Source organism: Mus musculus, chromosome 14 (genome assembly GCF_000001635.26).
Source record: "Mus musculus strain C57BL/6J chromosome 14, GRCm38.p6 C57BL/6J".
Classification (NCBI taxonomy): domain Eukaryota; kingdom Metazoa; phylum Chordata; class Mammalia; order Rodentia; family Muridae; genus Mus; species Mus musculus.
Window position 1 is genome coordinate 121,563,863 of NC_000080.6, and position 21,745 is coordinate 121,585,607.

The 21,745-nt window shown below is 47.2% G+C and overlaps 1 protein-coding gene across 38 annotated transcripts in view; it reads right to left on the reverse strand.

The window, feature by feature from the left end:
* The window catches only part of Dock9 (dedicator of cytokinesis 9), a 259,536-nt gene that overhangs the window by 25,498 nt on the left and 212,293 nt on the right, over positions 1-21,745 (reverse strand). For 19 of the 38 annotated variants that reach the window (XR_874271.3, XR_383125.4, XR_874272.3 and 16 more), the window contains exons 40-46: positions 19,800-19,937; positions 19,496-19,678; positions 17,470-17,583; positions 16,623-16,838; positions 14,293-14,350; positions 13,485-13,562; positions 12,051-12,157 (exon numbers count right to left, since the gene is read on the reverse strand). Coding sequence is in view for 33 of the 38 variants with exons in the window: in XM_017315757.2 (XP_017171246.1) it covers positions 12,051-12,157; positions 13,485-13,562; positions 14,293-14,350; positions 16,623-16,838; positions 17,470-17,583; positions 19,496-19,678; positions 19,800-19,937 (894 nt within the window). In the remaining 5 variants the exon portion in view is untranslated. Of the gene's footprint in view, positions 1-12,050; positions 12,158-13,484; positions 13,563-14,292; positions 14,351-16,622; positions 16,839-17,469; positions 17,584-19,495; positions 19,679-19,799; positions 19,938-21,745 lie in introns of those variants that run through there. The other 19 variants (NM_001347596.1, XM_006518358.4, XM_017315759.2 and 16 more) reach the window with 3 other exon arrangements.

Sequence of the window (21,745 nt, forward strand, 5' to 3'; positions counted from 1 at the left end):
TACGGGTGGAAGAGTGAACACAGGGTTTCACACATACCAGACAAGCACTGTATCAATGGAGCCACATGCCTCACCCATGCGCCTTCCTCCTTCCTCATTTTTTACTAGTTCTTCCAGAATTTCATACAATGTTTCCCAAATGTAGACTAATGTTCATCACAGGTCCAATGCCCATCGTTTATGGAGCCAAAGAAAATATCATTTTAATTAGCCTGTCAGATGATACTGTGCAATCAAGCCCACTTAACTCCTGTGCTGTATTTATGGCACACATCATAAAAATTGTCATTTGTGGGACTGAACTCTGCACCACCAGTGCCTATAAAAAGGTATGACAGTTGTCTTGGGCTTTATTGTAGTGCTCATTAAAGGCAGATGTACACAGTAACCACCGCAACAGATGCAGAGAACCCAGGGAACTTTTCATAGCCATCCTGTCTCCGTTGCATTTACGTTATAAAGATCTCTGTCCTGCTTTTATTTCTAGTCTTTTCTAATGGACAGTCTAGCTCACCAAATGCACCTATTATTTCTTCATGTTCCACTGCTTATTAAAAAAAAAGCTAGACGAGAATGCATAAAAATAAGGCTTGTATAATTTCATGGTCACACTGACGTCGTCACTGTGAACAGAATGAGTTTGGGCAGATCAGAAGGAATAGGACCCGCTCCCCAGGATGCCATGGAATCTGTAGGTTCTGTATGTTAATTCATAAGCCAGTTAAAGCATCTCACATTTCAATGACTACCTTCTACTTTGTATTAATTTTTGCTTAAAAGGATCTTTTTACTACCAGGATGCATATTCTTTCACAGTCCCTGACATACATAGTCAGTAACCAAGCAGCTCTGAGAAGCAGGTTTATATTTTCCTCAGTGATGTTGGCAATACCAGGTGCCGGTAACTCCTTTGTGTGAGAGGTGTTGATGAGATTTATCAAAGCCTTGCATTTCCACAGATCTTAGGTCAGGCCCACCATGCATATTTCCCAAGCACTGCATCTCGCTGTTGCCATGGAAGCGCAGAGGGGACTGAAGGAGTCTAAGGAAACCGTTTCCCAAGGGGACTGGCTTTATTTTCAAAATACTCTACAGTGTATCCATTTGGGCCCTGCATTCATTCAGGTTTACCACGAATCTAAACTTTCAGTGAAGAAGTACAGCTGGCTTTTCTAGTTGCCACGGTCACACCGTGGAGACAGAGGATGACCGCGCCTATTTATTGTGGATCGTAAAAGAACACTAGGTACCTTTAATTCTGTTGCCTTAGCAATTATAGCATAATAAAAATCAGAAGTAAATTATGTTTGTTTTTATCAGGTGCAAAGGAAACTCCAAAAGGCAGTTCATATATCCAGAGATGAGTTCAACCTGGGCTATAGGTGCAGTGCTGACAGTCAGGTAAAAGCCAGCATCCCCAGGCCTGTGAAGCCGAGTCCCCTCTACTAACAGGAGTCATTTCCCTTAGCCCTGGTGGACAGACAGACAGACAGCTACGTGTGGCTGCACATCAGTGCTGCCTCCAGGCTCCCTCAGCATCACCAGTACCTGTTACACACTTGAAGTCCAGTCTCTGGCTGTCCTTATGCCCACCTACTGTCTTACTCAAAGTTCTCTAGAATTCTCTCAGGATCTCAGGTCTCTCCCTCTTTCCGCTGTTCTTTCCCACTTCTCAGCCCTGGCCACTGGTCATGTTCAGCCCACATCTTTCTCTCTCTGCTCTGGACTCTTCCAGATGCCTCTGGCCCCTCTCCACCCCTCTCTCATGTTCCCAGTTTCTCTACTGCACCTTCTTGAACACAGTTCTGAACCCATACAGACCCAGCATGTCTTGAATTCATCATCTTCCAGCATCTTCCTCCCAAGTGCTGGGATTACAGACGCATGCCGCAATGTTAAGAATCTACAACGATTCTGATATGATATTACAAGAAAATTTTCTCAAGGAGTTAAAAAAGTTGGAAGTGATTTTAAAAAGTTTCCATTCGGCCACTCCCCTGCCCCAGACATTTTAATCAAGCTCTTACTGTGGTGGAAGGGAGCGTGCTCGACACCAGGGATACAAAACCAAATCTACTCAAGTCAGGTCTTTGTCACCGGTAACTGCTCAGCCGATTTCTACCAAGTATGGGGAGTGCATTTTCAGTGGTGTTGTGCTTGAAGGCTCGGTCTGGATGGTAGGGGAATTTTAGGAGTTGGGGCATGGATGGGGAATGTGGGTCGCTAGGGAGAAGTTATGCTGGTAAACTGTGGTATGTTGTTGGTAACTAATTGAAAGCAGACTTTGGGAGTGAGGAGGGCTTGTCTTAGTCTCAAGTGTGTCTAGGGGAGGCTCCCCACCCCTACCCCGTGTCAGGGAGAAACGAGAAGAGCAAACAGCTATGGGATTAAAAATCTTGCATCCTTGAGAACAGCCACAAGCTAACCTGCTCCCAACAGAATGCCTGGGGTGGAAAAGAGAGGCTGGAATCTTTGTGGAGAGGAAGCTCTGCTCGGCCTGGAAACCTCTCAGCCAGGCACCCAGCGCGATGGAGGAGGGGGCATGGTTCCAGCGTGGGGCAGGGGATGGTTCCAGTGGGGGGCGGGGGATGGTTCCAGCGGGGCTTCCTTGGCCACTTCTGCTGGATGTCGCAGTGGCCTGATTCTCTCCCCACTGGCTATTCAAATTGTTTTTGCGGGACGTTCTAAGTGTTAAATATGTTAATATAATATAAAATGTATAATATACAGATATATTCTATCTATCTGGTGTCTGCTTCTTGCTATTTATCCTTTTATTCCTGCCACAAAGAAACAAGAAACACCCTCCCTACCCCCTGCACTCATTCAAAACCCAAAGCACTAATGCCACACGTTCTTTCCTCACGGAACACTAAGGATGCATCTTTGAAGCCCTGTGGGGACTGTCTGGTCCCTGGCCCTCGAACACCCTCTCTCTCTCATTCCCACCCACCATCGGGTGAACATTCTGCACCTCACATCCTTCTGCTGTGATGATTTGACCTCACTTTGACCCCGAAACAATGGAGCCCTTAGACCACACACTGATGCCTCTGCGCTGGTCAGTCAATCTCTCCTCCTTGTGAATGGTTTCCTCTCAGGCGTTTGCCATAGAGACAATAAAAGCTCAGGAATACAGACGGGTCTTGTTCAGCCGTGTGGTGGTGGGGTGGGGCGCATAAGGGAATACGCAAGCATTCTTAGCAGGCAGAACTGACACACTGGAGACTCAGAACCACCAGCTGGTAGAGATGTGTCACAGAACAGCAAATCCTGCTCTGTGTAGGAGACAGAACTGGTAGCGAGTTCTTGCAAGATGTCAGTAAGCAAACTCAGTAAAGAACTCACAGTTCATCAGGAACTCAGAAAAGTGGCATCCACTCAAATATGAGGGGAAGGGAAGACAGGCACACATAAGCTTAGAGTCCATCGGGAAGAAAAAAATGGAAAAAAATGCCTCTCTCTACCAGACAGCCCTGTAGGCACAGCTGTGGGGCATTTTCTTGATTAATGTTCAATGTGGAATGGCCCAGCCCATTGTAAGTGGTACCCCCAGGGCAGGTGGCCCCCAGGGCAGGTGGTCCTAGAGTATACCCCAAGAGCAGGCAGAGCAAGCCAACAAAGCAGCATCCCTCCATTGCTCCTTGCCCTAGAGACATGCTTGTTCTTGCCTCCAGGTTTCTGCCCTGCTTGAGTCCCTGCCTTGACTTCTCTCAGTGAAGGAAGTCAAGCCCTTTTCTTCCCAAGCTGCTTTTGGTCACAGTGTTTTTTCCCAGCAACAGAAACCCTAACTAAGACACATGATTTGTGAAGAACTGGCACATAGTTTGATGGGCTAGAGAACCCGCACCCGGTATCCGGGCGTGAGGAGCTCCCTCAAGGGAGACGCAGGATTAAACATACCACAGTGGCAGACTCAAAGTTTTCCACATGTAAGAAATTAGTCATCTAGTGAAGATAATTTCTAAAAAAGGTATCTTTTAAAAATGATTCACACCGGGCGTGGTGGCTCACGCCTTTAATCCCAGCACTCGGGAGGCAGAGGCAGGTGGATTTCTGAGTTTGAGGCCAGCCTGGTCTACAGAGTGAGTTCCAAGACAGCCAGGGCTACACAGAGAAACCCTGTCTCGAAAAAACAAAAAAGATTCACTTACATCTGCTCGTCTGTATGTCTTCCATGTGCAAGCACGGATTGAGAAGATTAAAAGAGATGCCCTGGAGCTGAGTTACAGGCAGTGTGGGTACTGGGGACTGAACCTGGGTCCTCCAGAGGAGCAGAAAGTGTTCTTAACCACTGAGTCCCAGGTGACCTGCCCTGGGGATGGGGGGACCACTTACGAGGGGCTGGGCCCTTCCACATTGAGCATTAGTCAAGAAAATTCCCCACACGCATGCCTATTGGACTGTCTGGTAGGGATTTAAATACAATTTTACTCTGTCTTAGACAACCTAGAAAATGAGGTGGTTTAAAAAAACAGAGCCTGAATTCAAATAGTTTATGATGTATCATAGGATGTAGGTAGTTAAATTCATTAGAGGAAAATCTGTTACGTGTGCACAGAAAGATGTCACATTCAACTGGAGCCTCCCCAGGGTGGCTAGGAATGGCAAGGTTTGATAAAATCAACAGAAATATCGTCACCAAAACACATTCACTGCCGTCACAAACTAGGGAAGAGTGTGTGAGCCACATTTACACCCTGAGGAACATTGGTTCACCCCCCTTTCTTGGTCAGGATCCATAGCCTATCAGCCCAAATGTATTTCTTACTGTAAAAAAAATGGTGATATATGCTACGATAAGCAGGATTACTGTAGGTTTTATCAAAAACAAACTAAAAGCAAACAGAGCAAACCTACGGCTTAGTGCTTAAGAGCACTGGCTGCTCTTCCAGAGGACATGGTTCAATCCTAACCACCTCAAGACGGCTCACAACTGTATGTAATTTCTGACCCCAGGGAATCCAACGGGCATGCACATGGTGCAGGGACATACATGCAGGTGAAACACCCATACACATAATAACACATCAGCACACTAAACCTTTTTCCTCATGGCATCAAGGCATTGGTGGAGAATTATTCAAACTAATGCTAATCCTAAACTTAGACAGTTACAGCTCCTCCATGAAGCAACAGGGCTTTGGACAGAAATCAGAGGCAGTAATCACAGATAGTTAAGTTTAATAGACCATATATATCAATATAAAATTACAAGGGTCATAAAACTAAGACATGCTAACTAAACACTTGAGCATATATATGAAATCCTAAGCAGAAATTCCATTTACTTTGAATCAGCAATCACTGTCCCTGGAAACCAGAAGGAAGCCACACAATGGGCAGAACAGCAGCCAAGCAAAATGCCGGATGGGCTTCCCACCATGAGCAAACACACACTAAGCTACTTCTCATAATTGTCGACATGCACAGGAACAGGCTGGGGAGGAGAGGTCTGTGTATCCAAGCACACATTTTATGGTACTAGACTAGACTTAAAAATCTCAATCCATAGCCGGGCGTGGTGGCACACGCCTTTTATCCCAGCACTCGGGAGGCAGAGGCAGGCGGATTTCTGAGTTCGAGGCCAGCCTGGTCTACAAAAAGTGAGTTCCAGGACAGCCAGGGCTATACAGAGAAACCCTGTCTCGAAAAACCAAAACCAACCAACCAAACCAAACCAAAACAACAACAAAAAAACTCAATCCATGAAATCTATAAGCCATTGAGGAAGCTTTAAAAAAACAAATTAGCCTGTTTCATCCATTGGGATGTTGTACTAATATAACTGAGGGTGCTGAGCACCTGTCTGTAGAAACATATCACTAATGGTGTGTGCACACACACCTATCACACTAATGGTATGTGCACACACATATGTGTGTATGTCACAATTAATCACACTAATGGTGTGTACTCTCCCACACCTGTGTGTATGTGTACTACAGTTAATCACACTAATGATGTATACCCCTACACCTGTGTGTATGTGCACAGTTAATCACACTACTGGTATGCGCACACACACACCTGTGTGTATGTGGACTGCAATTTCTCACACTAATGATGTGTACCCACACAACTGTATCTATGTGCATATACTGTGTGTATGTGCACTACAATTAATTCTCACACAAGAAAGCGCTTGTGTGTGATACTAACTTTTCCACATACATGTCACTTGTTCTGTCTTAGGATGAAATCAATGTAATCACTAAAATAGAGCCAGACACCATCTCCATATCTACTGCTCGGGCATAAATGAGTCTGTGAGCAGGCTGCGCAATGGTGTACTATCATTGCCTACCTCACACTTGTGCTGTGCAGACCAGGACACTCATCGCCTGGAATGTTAGAGTACTGATCCCAGGGCCCGCAGAGAATGCAAGCCCTTGCTGATCTTCCCAAGGACCCATATTTAGATCCTAGCACCCATGTCTGGCAGCTCACAGCAGCCTGTAACTCCTGCTCTAGAAAACCCAACACCTTCTTCTGGTATGTATAAATACAAAAAAAAAAAAAAAACTGAAAAAAAATGACTGACTATTGTATCCCACCCACACTTAACTGAGTTTGGGGATGAAGAGTCCAGAAAGCATAATCAGGATTTATAACAGCAACCAAGCAACCCCTACGCACATGCAAGTCCGGGTGCTACTGCACTAAATGAAAGTCTGCGGGGCAGGTTCCTTGTTTTACACAGCCCCCTTGGCTAGCACTGGGCAAATACGGTTAGTTTATGGACGAATTAACAAGTCAAAACAGAAACTCCCAGGACACAGGAACTCAGATAACTTCTAATTCTGATTCTTGGGGAACTGTGAGTTAGGTGTCCTTCTTCAGTGGGAAGAAATCATCTGAAACTATGGGTTCATCTTGGCCTGCTTTGTATCTCTATCACGCAGATCACTGCCAAGGAAGCCTAGCATGTACTCCAGAATGAAGGATGCTCAGGTAGCCAGGGACAGAACAACCACACAAGGGGCCCAAGTCCCCTTCTCCTGTGACCAATGCTGTTTGGAAGAATCACTGTCTGGTGAGGGAACACACGTGACTTAGGTCATTCTGGAACACTCCCAGTTAAGCCAAGGAGGTAAGATGGGGTTACAAGTGCCGACGCTAGGATGAGGTACAGACAGAATCGCTGACTATCTGCTGACTTCTGTCTTCTGAGATGCTCTATGGACGTGAACATTCTGTCTGTTACCAGCAGCTGTTTCAGAGCAGAAGTGATTCTGTCTCGAGGAAACCAGAGACTTGCTGGGTTGAATTCCTAACTATTCTCTGCATTCAGTGGTGACTCTGGACAGGTGGGATCTATTGCCTAATAAAACAATAGCCAATATGCTGGCGATAGTCAATTCTTCTAAAACAAGGGGCCAGCTCCATTTTCCATCCATCAATGAAGTTATGAAGATGAATGTTGGCCAGCTTCTAAGGAAAATTCATAGCTCAATTCCTGCAAGCCTCTAGCTACATTCACATCATCCAATTAATATACAGCCTTGATTTATATGTGTTTCTCTTAAAGACACCCAATGGAACATGCTCCGTTGGTCACTCTCATTAAATTCACGCTCACCAGCCCCAGAACAGTGTTCTTCTACCTAGGGACCACAGACATCAAGGAATACTTACTACTGGGGCCTGTCTAAGCAGAACAGCCACCCACCAAAACCCACACCAATGTAGAGAACACAGTATTATCCAAACTATGAAAGAGATGGAAACCTTCTCATAGTACAAGAGCTGAAGAAGGGCAGACTACCACCGGTACTGATTTGGGGTTACGCAGAGGTGAATAGAAAGGATAAACTCTTTTCTGCCTTCTCATCTAGAGTTCCTCTTAGCCCTGAAATGGACACATCAACATGGCTGATCTTCTGACTCCTAGGCTGAGATGGGTCCCAGTTAAAGCTCATATTTCTATCTCCCCCTCTCCTCCTTTAACTTAAAGGGGCGAGATGTAGGCTGCTGTGAACCTAGAGGACACCATATGTGATGGCTCACATTATATCAGTGCAGCACAGTTAATGTCATCTGAGACAGGGGAATCTCAATCAAGGATTCTCCTCCATAAGATCAAGCTGTAGACAAGACTGTAGGACATTTTCTTGGTGATTGATATGGGAGGACCCAGTCTGTTATGGTTGATACCATTCCTGGGCTGGTGGTTCTTGGATCTATAAAAAGCAGGCTAAGCAAGCCATGGGGAGCAAGCCAGTTGGTGGTACCCCTCCATGGCCTCTGCATCAGTATCTGCTTCTCGATTCCTGTCATGACTTCCTTTGATGATAAAATGTGATGTGGAACTGTAAGTAAAATAAACCCTTTGCTCCCCTAGTTTTGCTTTTGGTCACAGTGTTTCAGCACAGCCACAGATATTGGTACCAGGAGGGAGGTATTGCTGTGATAGATCTGACCATGTTGTTTTTGGAAGGATTCTGGAAAGACTTTGGAACTTTGGGCTCAAAAAAAGTGTTTAGAGCTTAGCGAGTTCGTGCAGGAACTAAGAAGATAAACTTGGGGGGCAGTACAGACAAGGGAGGCCTGGCTTGTGACCTTTCAGAGGAAAGCAAAGACTACACTGAGCCACTTGTGTGATATTTTGCACACATCCGTGGCTTCTGGTCAGCTGGGGTTGAAGAATCTGCTGTGATTAACAGGAGACCAGAACCGCTAAAGCAAAACCCTTGCTTCGCTGGGACAAACAAACTCTAAGAAGTGTTTCCTCAGGGTCAGCACACAGAAGCTGTGTTCCAGAGGGGCCAAGGCTGAGTCTCGTGCTGGCAGCTGAACTTGGTAGCCTAAGACTCTCCCAGGTGGTGCTGGCTCTGATGGCATGAAAGGGTCATGGAGAAGAGCTGGCACTTTCCTTGGTTTTCCTATCTGTACTTTTTAAAAAAATTTTTTGAGACAGGATTTTTCTCATTCTACAGTCACCTTGAGATTGCAGCAATCCTCTTGGCTTGCTGCTTGGTGCTGGGACTGCAGGTGCACGTCTTGGCCACCAGGCTTGGCTTCCATTTTGAATTTCTAAAGTCTCTTTATTAGAGTTTTTTCCACTTTTCCAAATGTACAGCCTCTACCCGACAGGATCCTGTTATTGCATCAGTCACGAAGGGGGTGATCTCAAGGTTACAGGAGTCCAGTATAATTCTGGTACCTTTGGGAACTCAGAATCTTCAGCCTAGCAGGTGCAAGCCTAACTTCTTAGCATGCACTGAGAACGAGAACCGGATACTTTGGTATAATCAGTAGTTAGGCACCTGGAAGTCACTCTGTGGTTTCACCAGGAAGGAGAGATGAGCCAAGCACTCCCTGGGTGGGTCTCAGGCCTGCTGCTAAGACAACTGTGCACATTTAGGTAGCTCCCTGACTGTCATATTAGGGCACTGACGGCATTTACTCATATCAACCTGTGAGGATTTAAAGGGCTATGATTTTTATTACTGGGTCACAGGCTTCTTTCCTGTCAGCTCTCATAATTCCTTCCTCTTAGGTAGAAATTGTTCACCTCACAGACTGTTTCCCTTGAGACATCCAAGCAACCATCCTGAAGACCAATATGGCAGTTTCTGTTTTCCTGTCACTGAGAACTGGTTACTTCCTGTTATTTTGAATCTTGACAGTAGGACTTTATGGCCCCGCAGTGTCTCATCCGAACCATTACAGACTTTCATGCTCTATGGACCTTGTTAAAGATTTACCCACTTTATGCTTCAAGGACAGGGTGGCTCAGCCATATTCTGAAAACAGCTGATAAAATGGCCTTTGTTGCACGCTCAGGTCTTACTCAGAGGTAGTGCCACCCATAGGTTTCTCCAAGGGATGTATGCACTTGACCTCAGAGGCTCACAAAAACTACCTCAGTCTGTGACTTGATCAGACGTGCACACGTGAGCTTCATGTCATCCTGCAGGGCAGGGTACTGGAAACTAGACTTTCAAATCCTTAACTGATCCTAGCATTCCTGTGTTCCTTACCTAATTCCAAATAAAGTTTTGAGCTCCAGAGGAGCCTGGCCCCAGGGCTGATGGGCTCAACCAAAGAGAAAGCACGGACATGCCTTCTCTCAAAGAAACCAGTCAAAACAAAAAACCAACCAACCAACCAATCAATCAATCAATCAATCAAAAAATCCAAACTACCATCTGTCCAGGCATTTCATGGTGCAAGAATGGAGTAATCAGTATGGACTTAACAACTTATGTTCCCCCCAGGATAATTAGAAAATTCCACCTACCATGATTAAACCTAATTTAACAGTATTCCTTTTTAAAGATTTATTTCTGTGTGTGTCTTTGTGTATGTGTCTGAGTGTATATACTCATGAGTGCACGCGTGTACAGACACCAGAAGAGGGCATTGGATCCCTTAGAGCTGAGTTACAGGTGGTTGTGAGCTGCCAAGTGTGGGTGCAAGGAATTCAACTCGGGCCCTTACAACTCAGCAGCAAGCGCTCTAGCGCTCTTAATGGCCGAGTTGTCTCTCAGGCCCCACTTTAATTTTTTTTTTTTGGTTTTTCGAGACAGGGTTTCTCTGTATAACCCTGGCTGTCCTGGAACTCACTTTGTCGAATAGGCTGACCTCAAACTCAGAAATCTGCCTGCCTCTGCCTCCTGAGTGCTGGGATTAAAGGCGTGTGCCACCATGCCCAGCTCTTAGCCTTAAATCTTGACAACCATTTGAGACTAGACAATTTACAACAGCAGTTGTTAAACTTTTGCCCTGAAGAGCCTCTTTATATATTTTGTTTGCTTTTACGTTTTTGAGACAAGAGTCTCTCTACTTAGCCACCTGATGAAGCCTGGGTCCTGTGTAAGAGGAGTAAGCGCTCATAACTCCCGAGCCTTCTCTCCAGTTCTCCCTTACACAGCTTATGTTTTACTTAAGACCTCAAAGAACTTTCAATTATTGACAGTTCCTGGAGCCTCCACCTTCTTCCTCGGTCTGTCATGTTTGTTGGTGTATTGAAGGAATCCAGCATCAGACCTGTGCTCAGTCAGGGCCTCACAGACTTCCTCAGAGGACTCAGGAGCACATTTTAAGAAATGGGTCCACAGACTGGTTTATGTCATAGGAGATATTTGTCTGTGGACCCTTCTCACCGGCATAAAAACAATCAGAGCTGTAATGCTGCCCGTCTGCACACACAGTCTCCAAGTAAAGAAATCACAGTTCAAACCATGGAGGCAGACATCAGTATGAAGCCTCTCTCTGCTGTTGTTTTCTCTCCAAATGAACACATAGGTAACTTTACCTTTCTCCTGAAAAGAGAGCAGAACTAAAAGGATCTCTCTTTCACTCCACCCTGGGTTTGTAAGGAGGGAGGGAGACACAAGTACACACGGGTGCACATAGGCGCACACAGGTGCACACAGGTACATACAGTGCACACAGGTATGCACACAGGTATGCACACAGGTAATACAGGTATATACAGGTACACACAGGTGCACACAGGTGTACACAGGTGCCACAAGTGCGTCCCTGCAGCGGAGATTCCCAGAAGAGAGACTGTAGCTAATGCAAGCGGAAAACTGGCATTTGTTCATGTTCCCAGTTTAATATCAAAACCATCTCCTTCTACAGAAGTGGTCACACTGCTGCCCTGTTTTGTGAGGAAGCTTACAGAAAATGCTGGGTTTTTAGTCTCTATGGAGGTGAACTAAGGTGGCCCTGGGCCCCAGCTCTGCATGTCTGCCAGGGAGGAGGTGCCTAGAAGTAGAGACACTGACTAAAATTAAAGGCAGAGTAAGACAGTAATGAAACTCATGATCCACAGAGATCATTGAAAGGAGGGCTGGCTAGGAAGGAAGAGGGAGCAGCCCAGCTTTGCCTGCTGGCTTTCGGCCGTCTAGAGAAGCACCGTAGGCTCAGCCTGGGCAGCGCTAGGGAGAAAGGCTCTGAACTGACACGGTGATGACATAGCCGTTTACTAGGTGATAGGATCAGGTGGGACCACCACTCTGTATGCATCCACCGTGACGGACACGTCGTGAGGTGAGAGGCCGTACTTGAGAGCCTACCTGAGCCGCAGCACTCACCTCGTTGAAATGGACGTCCTGCATGCCGACGTCTTCCATCATGGAAGCCTCTTCATCGATGTTTGGTGTGATAACCCTGAAGGCTGTGCACCCCTGTCTGAACATGCCTAGGCAGGGAGAGAGCAGAGGAGAGAGCACCATCAAGCTGAATGGACTCACGGAGGGAGCACCATCAAGCTGAATGGACTCACGGAGGGAGCACCATCAAGCTGAATGGACTCACGGAGGGAGCACCATCAAGCTGAATGGACTCACGGAGGGAGCACCATCAAGCTGAATGGACTCACGGAGGGAGCACCATCAAGCTGAATGGACTCACGGAGGGAGCACCGTCAAGCTGAATGTGGCTGGGACTCTCGGGTTCCTCCTGCCTGTGTATTTCCACATGGAGTAAACAGCTGATGTGGAAATCTATCCTGTGTGAGCCCAGCATCCACACAGGAGGCTGGGGACCAGCGTGGCCTCTCTCCAGTCATTTTCCCACACTTCACCTCCAGCCTCTCAACTCTTTCATTTTGTTACCCACCTTAATCCATTCAGCCTTCAAAAAAACTATATGCTGAATAATTATGATTGAGTCAAGCTAGTGGCAAATTAACACAGAAATGAAAACCTGATTAGGTGGAAAGATCCTTAGTCGGACACCAGGGAAACCAAAGCCAACCACTGAGACATAAGTGGCTCAAAGACAGTTGCTTCCTCCCAGTAGTCGGGCATCTCACCCATTCAGCAGGGACGACCCACAGACTGGAGCCCTCCCTCCCACCTGATGGACCTCTTCCAGGAACAGGCAGTCAAGCCTGTGAGCTGAGGGGCTGCCTTGGCTGGAGAAGCAAAAAGCAGCAGTTCTGAGCCTCAGAATCTGATACTGTTGGCTACAATGTATCAGCATTGGGGTAACTCCTTGAGATCAAGGTAGGAAATGGGACACCATCTTAAGCCAGCTCAGTTATCAGTGGTGTGACATTAGTGAGAAAGGCCTTGGATTGTTGGGCAGAGACATTTCTGCTAAACATTTGTTCAGGTTTCCAGTCAATCCCGAGTTAGTCATTTCCAGTCAGTCGTGAGTTAGCCAGAATTTCCACCATGGTGCTCACACAGCCTTGCTTTGATCTGATACGGAAAGCAAAGTTCCCACAGAAAAGCTATGATCTAGGAACCTGAGGAGACATTAACACCCCTAAAACAAAGACATGAAATCAACCACTGTGTTTTGGCCAGTGCAACAAGAACCACAAAGCTCAAAGCTCTTTCCTTTCTAGTGCCAGTCACACAGGGGTGGCAGAGAGAGACCCACAGAGCCCAGGTACAGAGGGAGAGACATGCAGACCCTCCCTCGCAGAACTGAAACACGCACACACCGCCACAGCCCTGAAGTGCCACAAGAACAGAGCAGCTGGGGACCCTCGGGAGCTGGGTGACCCTCAGGCTCACCTCCCCAGCTCTTCCTCTGGCAGGTGCTATGGCTGTAGGGGAAGGCAGGTGGTTCCCGCTGGAGTGCTAGGTCAGCTTCTAAACACAAGGAAATGTATCACCTGATAAAATGACTCGGCAGGAAATACTAAGTGATTTCCTCTCACTCCATCTCTGATGTCTGACAGCCCCATTCCACAAAATAGACACTTCATGACCTTGGCACCCGCGACTTGATAATGCTTCTTCTCACTTTGTAAGAGCACACTTCGTGAGCTTGGTCCAGGGACTAGTGTTCTTCGGTACTATGTGTGTAGACTGCCAGCTTCCCTAGACCCAGTACTACAGAACTAAATGTCACCCTGAAGGCTGCACCAGGTAACTGCTTAACCAAGCGGAACCATGAATGAACTCATGGGAGCAAGTGTATGACACACAACTGTGGAGTATCACCATCCTCCTAAGATCCCCTGCTAGCATGGTTGCCTTCTCCTGCAATAAAGTCAACAGGGTTACATTCCAGAAACTCTGTCCAACGACTTCCCCTTAGAACTGTCACTGATCAATAGTTCTGGTGAGAAAATATCCCAAGGGGAAATAAATTCATTTCAACTCATATGAGCTGGTCAGGGGCGGCCAGATGCGAAGCTTATTACGAAGCTAGGACGACATGCCATCCTCTCCATAACACGGGTGCTTTTGCTTTGCCCGGGGGTGGGGGTGGGGCAACTAAATGCTGCAACCAGGGGTAAAAAGCCAACAGTGTGTGCAGTGCCTTGCCTCCCGATCCTCCTGAATGCCCTCTTCTGGGGCCCAAGCGCGTCCTTACCTTTCCGTGTGAGATATTCTGCCACCAAGGCTGTCACGTGGACATAGCACATTGCCGCCTGGAATAAAAGACAACGACAAACAGCTCAGAACACTCGCTCAGAGCCTCATGTCTTCAGGAGGCTTGCTCTCTCCTTAGCTCCTATTAACAGCTGAGCAGCGAGACAGACGACAGGCAACTGCCAGGCTTTCCTCCTATTTACAACTGCTGTATCTTAGCGCAAAAGGCAGAACCTGCGTGCTGAGGGTCACACCACTTTTCTTTTTTTTTTCTTTTTTTTTTAAGATTTATTTATTCTAGACACTGTAGCTGTCTTCAGACACTCCATAGGAGGGCATCAGATCTCGTTACAGATGGTTGTGAGCCACCATGTGGTTGCTGGGATTTGAACTCTGGACCTTCGGAAGAGCAGTCGGTGCTCTTACTCACTGAGCCATCTCACCAGCCCCACGCCACTTTTCTTAAAGCAAGACAGTAAGTACTTAAAGAAAAAGTTTTCTTCCCAGACTCACATTTCAGCTAATAAAATTCCCTTTCAACTTAACTTATTTTTAAACACTGGTTTTTTTTTTTTGTTTGTTTTTTTGTTGTGTGTGTTTGTGAATCTGTTTGAAATTCCACCTGTATACGTGTTCAGGTGCCCGTAGATCTCTGGGTGGCTGTGTGGTGTTCAGTGTGGGTGCTGGGAACCAAACTCAGACCCTCCGGAAGAGCGGTATGCTCTTAACTGCTAGGCTATCTCTCCAGCCCATGTTCTTCCAACTTGAGCACTCAAGGCTGTACTTGTTTGTTTGTTTGTTTGTTTGTTTAAAAAAAACAATTCTAACCAAGAATCTGGGCTGGGGTGAAAGTAATGTGTGTGTTCAGCATGCCTTACCTTCAAGTTCCCCTGCCCACAGAGATCAATACTATAAATGCCCTTTAAAATGAGAAACAAATCACTCCTTTCACTAAGTTACTATCAAAAGTTATTATCAAAATCAAAGGCAAGTGTTGGAACTTAGACCATGAGGCTTCAGCACCAGGTGGTCTATTTCAGGTGGGTGCTGCCACCGTGTGGCACCCTTAGGTATTGGAACAATTTGGAAACAGGGTTGTTGTTATTTGTTAAAAGGAAGTCACAGTAGTACTTGGGTGGGCCTTGAACTCAGTACAACTGTGCTGTAAGGAGAAGAGACTTATGGTAGAGGAGTCCACGTGACAGGGGACACCAAGGAATGAATGCTAGTAAAATGAGCAGCTAGGAGAGGCAGGGGACACATTCTCCCCTGGATGCTCAGAGAGCACGCCCTACCAACACCTAGATCTGGCATCACTAGGTTCCCCACTGTAAGGGGACAAACTTCCATTTGATAAGCCACACCCAGTTTACAGTAGTTTGTTGACAGCTGAATTCTGCTTCTAAGAGACCTGGCTGTATAAATCATGTAAAAAACAAATCTTAGACTCTGAGAATGATAGAACGCGACTCTCATAACGTCCTTTCCATGATAGCCATGTGTATGTTTGTGTTCACACTGTGTGTGAGGCATCACACAGCTTCCATTGGCTTGTCACGTTAGGAAGGGACTGTGTATGCTTCAGCACGTCACCCTGATGGACAGTGACCGATCTTTCAGACTTAGGATCTTAATCACTGAATAGCCACAGAAACGTCGAAGTTAAAGTGAATGCTTTCACTTTGGTAACATGGCTGCCATACACAAACGTGTCCAGCCACACACCCTGAATTGGTCTCATGGGATCACAAATCCTGTTTGTAGTCATTAAGTTTTCTTGAATTTTTTTTTTTATTTTACACGATGCCATCATGGCACAAAGGGCCTAAGAAAGGTCACCGCCTTCACATAATGCCGGAGAGTTAGGAAATGTGTATTCCTGGGTTTAAAGTCTGTCTCCCATGTCTGCTCCCAGCCATGTGAGCTACAAAGCACAAGGTGTCTGCTCTGAACAGATGGGAACGTTCAAATACCTGCTGTACATCCCAAACAGGAGAACAGGATTCCTTACCATTATTGTAACAGGAAAAGCTAATTCTACTATGAAATCGAACCACAGAGGAGTCTTGGTGCAAGAGAACATAGAAGTGGAGGGGCAGCTACATAATATGCAGGTAACCCCTTATGCTCTGTTTCCAGTGACTAAAATGCCCAGACACCTGGGACATTACTCCAAGCCTGGAACTCCTGTTCACATAACGTGTGTGAGGCACCGCACAGCTTCCATTGGCTTGTCTCGATCAGTGGTACAATTTTCCTCCAAAGTAGCTTCAGGAAACAGAGGATAACTATTTCTTAAAACCTCAGCCAAGAGGCAGGCAGGCTCCCTACCTCTGAGAGGTCCCCATTTTTAACGTGAATCCTCGCCATACTGTCTAGCCACGTCTTCCTGAGCTCAGGGGTGCTGGCGTAGGACTTAGCCAGGCTGTACTGGAGGTCCACCAGCATCTCCGGGTCGTTCTCGTGCTCCTTCATCTGGGCTGTGGCCATCAGGACTGTGCGGATCCTCTTAGTCAAATCTTTCACATCAGAGGAAAAGCTGGTGTGCTAGACAGGGGAGAGAGGGAAGGACTCATGACATCACCCAGTAGACAGGGTAGAGGAAGGACTTATGACATCACCCACTAGACAGAAGAAGGGAAGGACTCATGACATCACCCAGTGGACAGGAAAGAGAGGAAGGACTCATGACATCACCCAGTAGACAGGAGAGAGGAAGGACTTATGACATCACCCAGTAGACAGGAGAGAGGAAAGACTTATGACATCACCCACTAGACAGGGGAGAGGAAACATGACATCACTCAGTGGACAGGAGAGAGAGGAAGGACTCATGACATCACCCAGTGGACAGGAGAGAGAGGAAGGACTCATGACATCACCCACTAGACAGAAGAAGGGAAGGACTCATGACATCACCCAGTGGACAGGAGAGAGAGGAAGGACTCATGACATCACCTACTAGACAGGGGAGAGGGGAGAACACATGATGCCACCCACTAGACAGGAGAGAAGAAAGGACTTACGATGTTACCCCCTAGACAGAGGAGAGGGAAAGACTCATGATGTCACCCACTAGACAGGAGGGAAGGAAGGACTCATGACGGTACCCACTTTCTCCTGATGCACACACATCCAATGACCTGGCAGACCTGGGGTGAAAACGGAAATTGCTCACCTTGATGATCCGGTCGCTGTTGGCACAGTTGTTGATGATAGACAAGGACTGCTGGAATCTGGTTCCTCCAATGCCAACCACATCTGCAATCAGTTGGCTGACAGAGATGATGACCTTAGAGACAGACACACAAGCAATCAATTCACCTTCATGACAGCCAGGTTCAGCTACTGGGCTCTGCTTCTGGGATGTGAATGAAGCCTCTGCAAGGGAAGATGTGTGGGATGGGGAACCCCACAGTGTGGGCAACAGAGTTGGAGATTTGTTTTTAAATCACATCCAAAACTCACTCCAGAATTTGATTGTTTTCCCTAATGCATTTACAAAGGCGAATCAGAAAGAGCAGAGAAGCAGCAGACACACCCACACCACTTGGGTTGCCGCTTACCCACTGCATTATGGGTAAGAAGGGAAACCATACTACGCTCCCCTCAGTTTTGTTTTGAGCTCACACACATTAAATGTTCAATGGGTAGAAGTCATTTTTCTCTTTTAACAGAACGTGCAGATGTCAACTATGCGATGTGCAATCTGCCCTTGTGGAGTCTATGAAACAGCACAGCCTTGACTCGGGCGCTTAGCACCAACCTGGAGGCCTTCCACACTCTTTCCCTCCACCACACACGAGTACAGCCACTGAGCACTGCCAACTGAGTCCCCTCTTCCTTCCAATCTCACCATCCCTCATAAAGAGTTCCATCCTCTCTGACCCAGATTGCCCAGCGTTCTCTGTTGATGAAGTGTGCACCCCTAAAGATTTGGATGTGTGAGTGCATGTCTTCTGTAGCTTCTCACCTGTGCTCTAAGCATGAAGGGCTTTTCTAGGTTCCCAGGTGGGTGACTCCCTCAGTGCACCCATGGCCAGAACACAGCTTATGCCTTTCAAGCCACCCCACCTTCATCCTCCAGGCTCCTGAGGAGCTGCCCCTGCTCCCCAGCTCCTCTAACCAGGTGCTCTTCCAGGTTCCCTCAAGACTCTCCATGGGATACTGACTGGCCTTGTGTGCATGAAGGGCCTGAAGGCCATCTTCAGGAGGGCCGGGGAGGACCTGTTCTGTTCCTGGTTGTAGTCCTCAGTCCTAGCAATTAGGTCTGCAGACAATGACTACTACACAAGAAAGGGACAACTACAGATGGGAAAGGTTCTCCCATCATGTGTCCACAGAAAACACGTCCACAAAAGTGTAGACTGCTGTCTCTACGCAGGTGAAAAGATAAGGCTACAGTCCATGATTGGGCAGTGGAAAAAGAAGGCAGGCTGAGAGTTTTAGAGACAGGACAGGGAGAGACAGAGAGGAGAGACGGAGGAGACAAGATGGAACCTATAGGAGAGGAAGATGAACCTGATCCACGAGGCTGCAAAGAGTCACGGGCAGCTATGGATATCATAGAAGGACAATAGAGTAATGAAGGGTGCGTTTGCCCCATCTAGGTGTGCAAACTGTGTTTATATCAGTTGAGTTTTGAGTTCTTTGTGTGGGCATTTTGGGGGTTGAGAATTTACTGTTATAAATCTGACTGATAAATTACAAGCCTCTAGAGTCTTCATTTAATGGGGCTAGAGGTTTAGAGTCAGCCGTTGCCAGTCCTGCAGAGGCTAGCAGGAGGTGGATGATCTGAGAAGATACAAAATTGGGTGGACCGCCTCTTGGGGATAGCCATGGGGGCAGGGAGACCATGTTGCCAGCGAGTAGCCGGTGTTAGCGTGGATTGTTTTTAATAATTACATGCTACACAAAAGCACACAGGACTTGCTGTTATATTCTGGCTCTCAGAGCAGAGAATTCTGGATGTTTTAACTGGACAGACAGGAGGTATACAGGAGGTATACTGAATCAGTATCTAGATATCGAGCTAATGATGAGACATGCCAGGCCAGGCTCTGTAAGAACACAGGACATGAAACAAACACTAGCAGCACACGTGACCTCCAGTTCCCCACTCACGGCCTTTGGTGGTACGGTGTTGTTCAGGGTGACTGACCCTGGGTGACACCCGTGCCCTGGTGCAGCGAAAGCACACGCACCTGTAAGTGCGTCCGAACAAAAGACTTCTTTCCTGTGTAGTCGAAGTTGTTCCTCATCAGGAAGTAGAGCAGCTGGGAGGCCTCCGTCCGGATGGAACTGAGCTTGGAGTTGCAGCACTTGAGGACCTCATAGCACAGGGAGGCACACATGTCCGCCCGCCCCTCGTAGAACGCCGAGGGGAACTAGAACCAAGCACAGGGCAGACAGAGCAGAGAGGTCAGTGCTCCTGAGGCGGCCTCTGCTCCAGGCGGAAGGCAAGAAACCCGTAATCACCAGCGAGACTGCTGCCTTGAAGCGACCTACCTTATAAATTAGAGACCTTAAGGCAGTAAAGACGTTTTTTAAAGCCATTTCTGACTGGTGTTTTTGAAGGAAACACAGGTAGACGTCAAAAACTTTCTTCATGAGGGGATTATGCCCATGATCAGCTAGGAGCTGGTTCTGAAACACAATGGCATCAACGTTAGACGAGGCTAACACCTCTACAACGTGTCATTCTGTGTGTACGCTACACTACTGTAGCTGCTAAGCATGAGACAAACAGACTGCTGCAAGCACTCTGAGGAAAGTACAGAAAGCTCCCGTAGATCGAGAAAGACCATTGGAACATTTACCATCACGGGGACGGTTAATCTAGAAATCTGCAGCATGGTTCACAGCCATGGTACTGACCGGGTTCCCGGATACTCATTTCTTTTTTCTTTTTTCTTTTCCCAGACAGGGTTTCTCTGTATAGGCCTGGCTGTCCTGGAACTCACTTTGTAGACCAGGCTGGCCTCAAACTCAGAAACCCGCCTGCTTCTGCCTCCCGAGTGCTGGGAATAAAGGCGTGTGCCACCACACCCGGCCCGGATACTCATTTCTAACCGCATGCCAGCAATGGATATTCGGTGGTATGTGAGTTCTGACATGGAGGTGCCATTATAGATGTCAGCGAATTGATGGGTGGGGCCATGAGTCCTGTCCTCCCAAAGTGAGGTTCTCCCCAGAAAGGTTCTCTGGGTACTCAGTAGTCACATGGTTTGGAGGGACAACACACATCGCTTAAACATGCAAGGATCTGTATATGCAAACCACTCCCTGACACTCTCTTCGGTGAACCAGCAGCTCTAAAACTGGTTTTGTATCCCCACTGTCACAGACTGAGGTCAGAAATCCCAGCATGGAGAAATTCTACCTCAGGCATAGAGCCAGCTGTTAGCTCCTGCTAGCTGTTAGCTACAAGGAGTGGGACAGCCCTCCATGATGCTCTTGGGCTATCTAAGTAGCCTTCCTATCTGTACCTGCTCTGCACGGGTCCCTCCTTCAGTCTCCTGCCTCTTTCCAGGCAGAGAGCATAGAAACAAGCTGCACTGCTGGCCGGGACTAGAGGATTTCGCTCAGCCCAGGTACAGTGCACATGGCCGCATGTGTTCTCACTCAAACCTTCACAGCCTAGGTAAAGACTGAAGCTATCGGGCTGGGGGAAGGTCTCAGCAGAGTGAACTTCTCCAAGTGTGGGGACCTCATATCCAGAGCACCTCATCTGTCACATCAGGGCTTGGGCCAGAGAACTGACAGTTCTAACAAGCTCCCAGGAGAGGCAGCCGCAGTGAAGGGACTCTATGTAATAAGTGCACACTGCTCCACAACCCGTGTCTGTGACTATATTTCCCTCTATTTCAGCTGGGTTCCTAGAAATACACTTAGTGGGGGACATGGATGGCTTGGCACCTCAGGAGAGGACACACAATAGTAAAGTTACATGATATTGGGGTGGGGGGGGGTCATTATTTTTACTGTCACTAGTAAAGAGAAAGAAAATTTTCTGTGATAGCCCAGGCTGGCCTCCATCTCTATGTAGCCAAGGATGACCCTGAACTTGGGATCCCCTACTTCTGTCTCCCATGCAGTAGGAACCTGTGTACCACTCCTGGTTTCTGAGATAGGGGTGATCACACCTTGAGCATCATTCTAGGCAAGTATTGTCAACGGAGCTAAGCCCCGCCCCTGCCTAAGGAATACATTTTATAAAACAGAGAAAACAAAGGGGAGCAGGACTTTGGTTACATTTCCCTAAGACCTTTGCAGCTAAATATATAGCTGCAACATTCATAGATAGTAACACTAACCCAATGTTTTCTTTCTAGACTAGAAATGGAAGGGACCCATGAGCAGAGACGGGGAAGCCTTAGGCTCCTAAGAGACAGAACACGGTACAATGGTATACATGCATAAAAACATTACAATCAAACCCATTCCTTTGATTA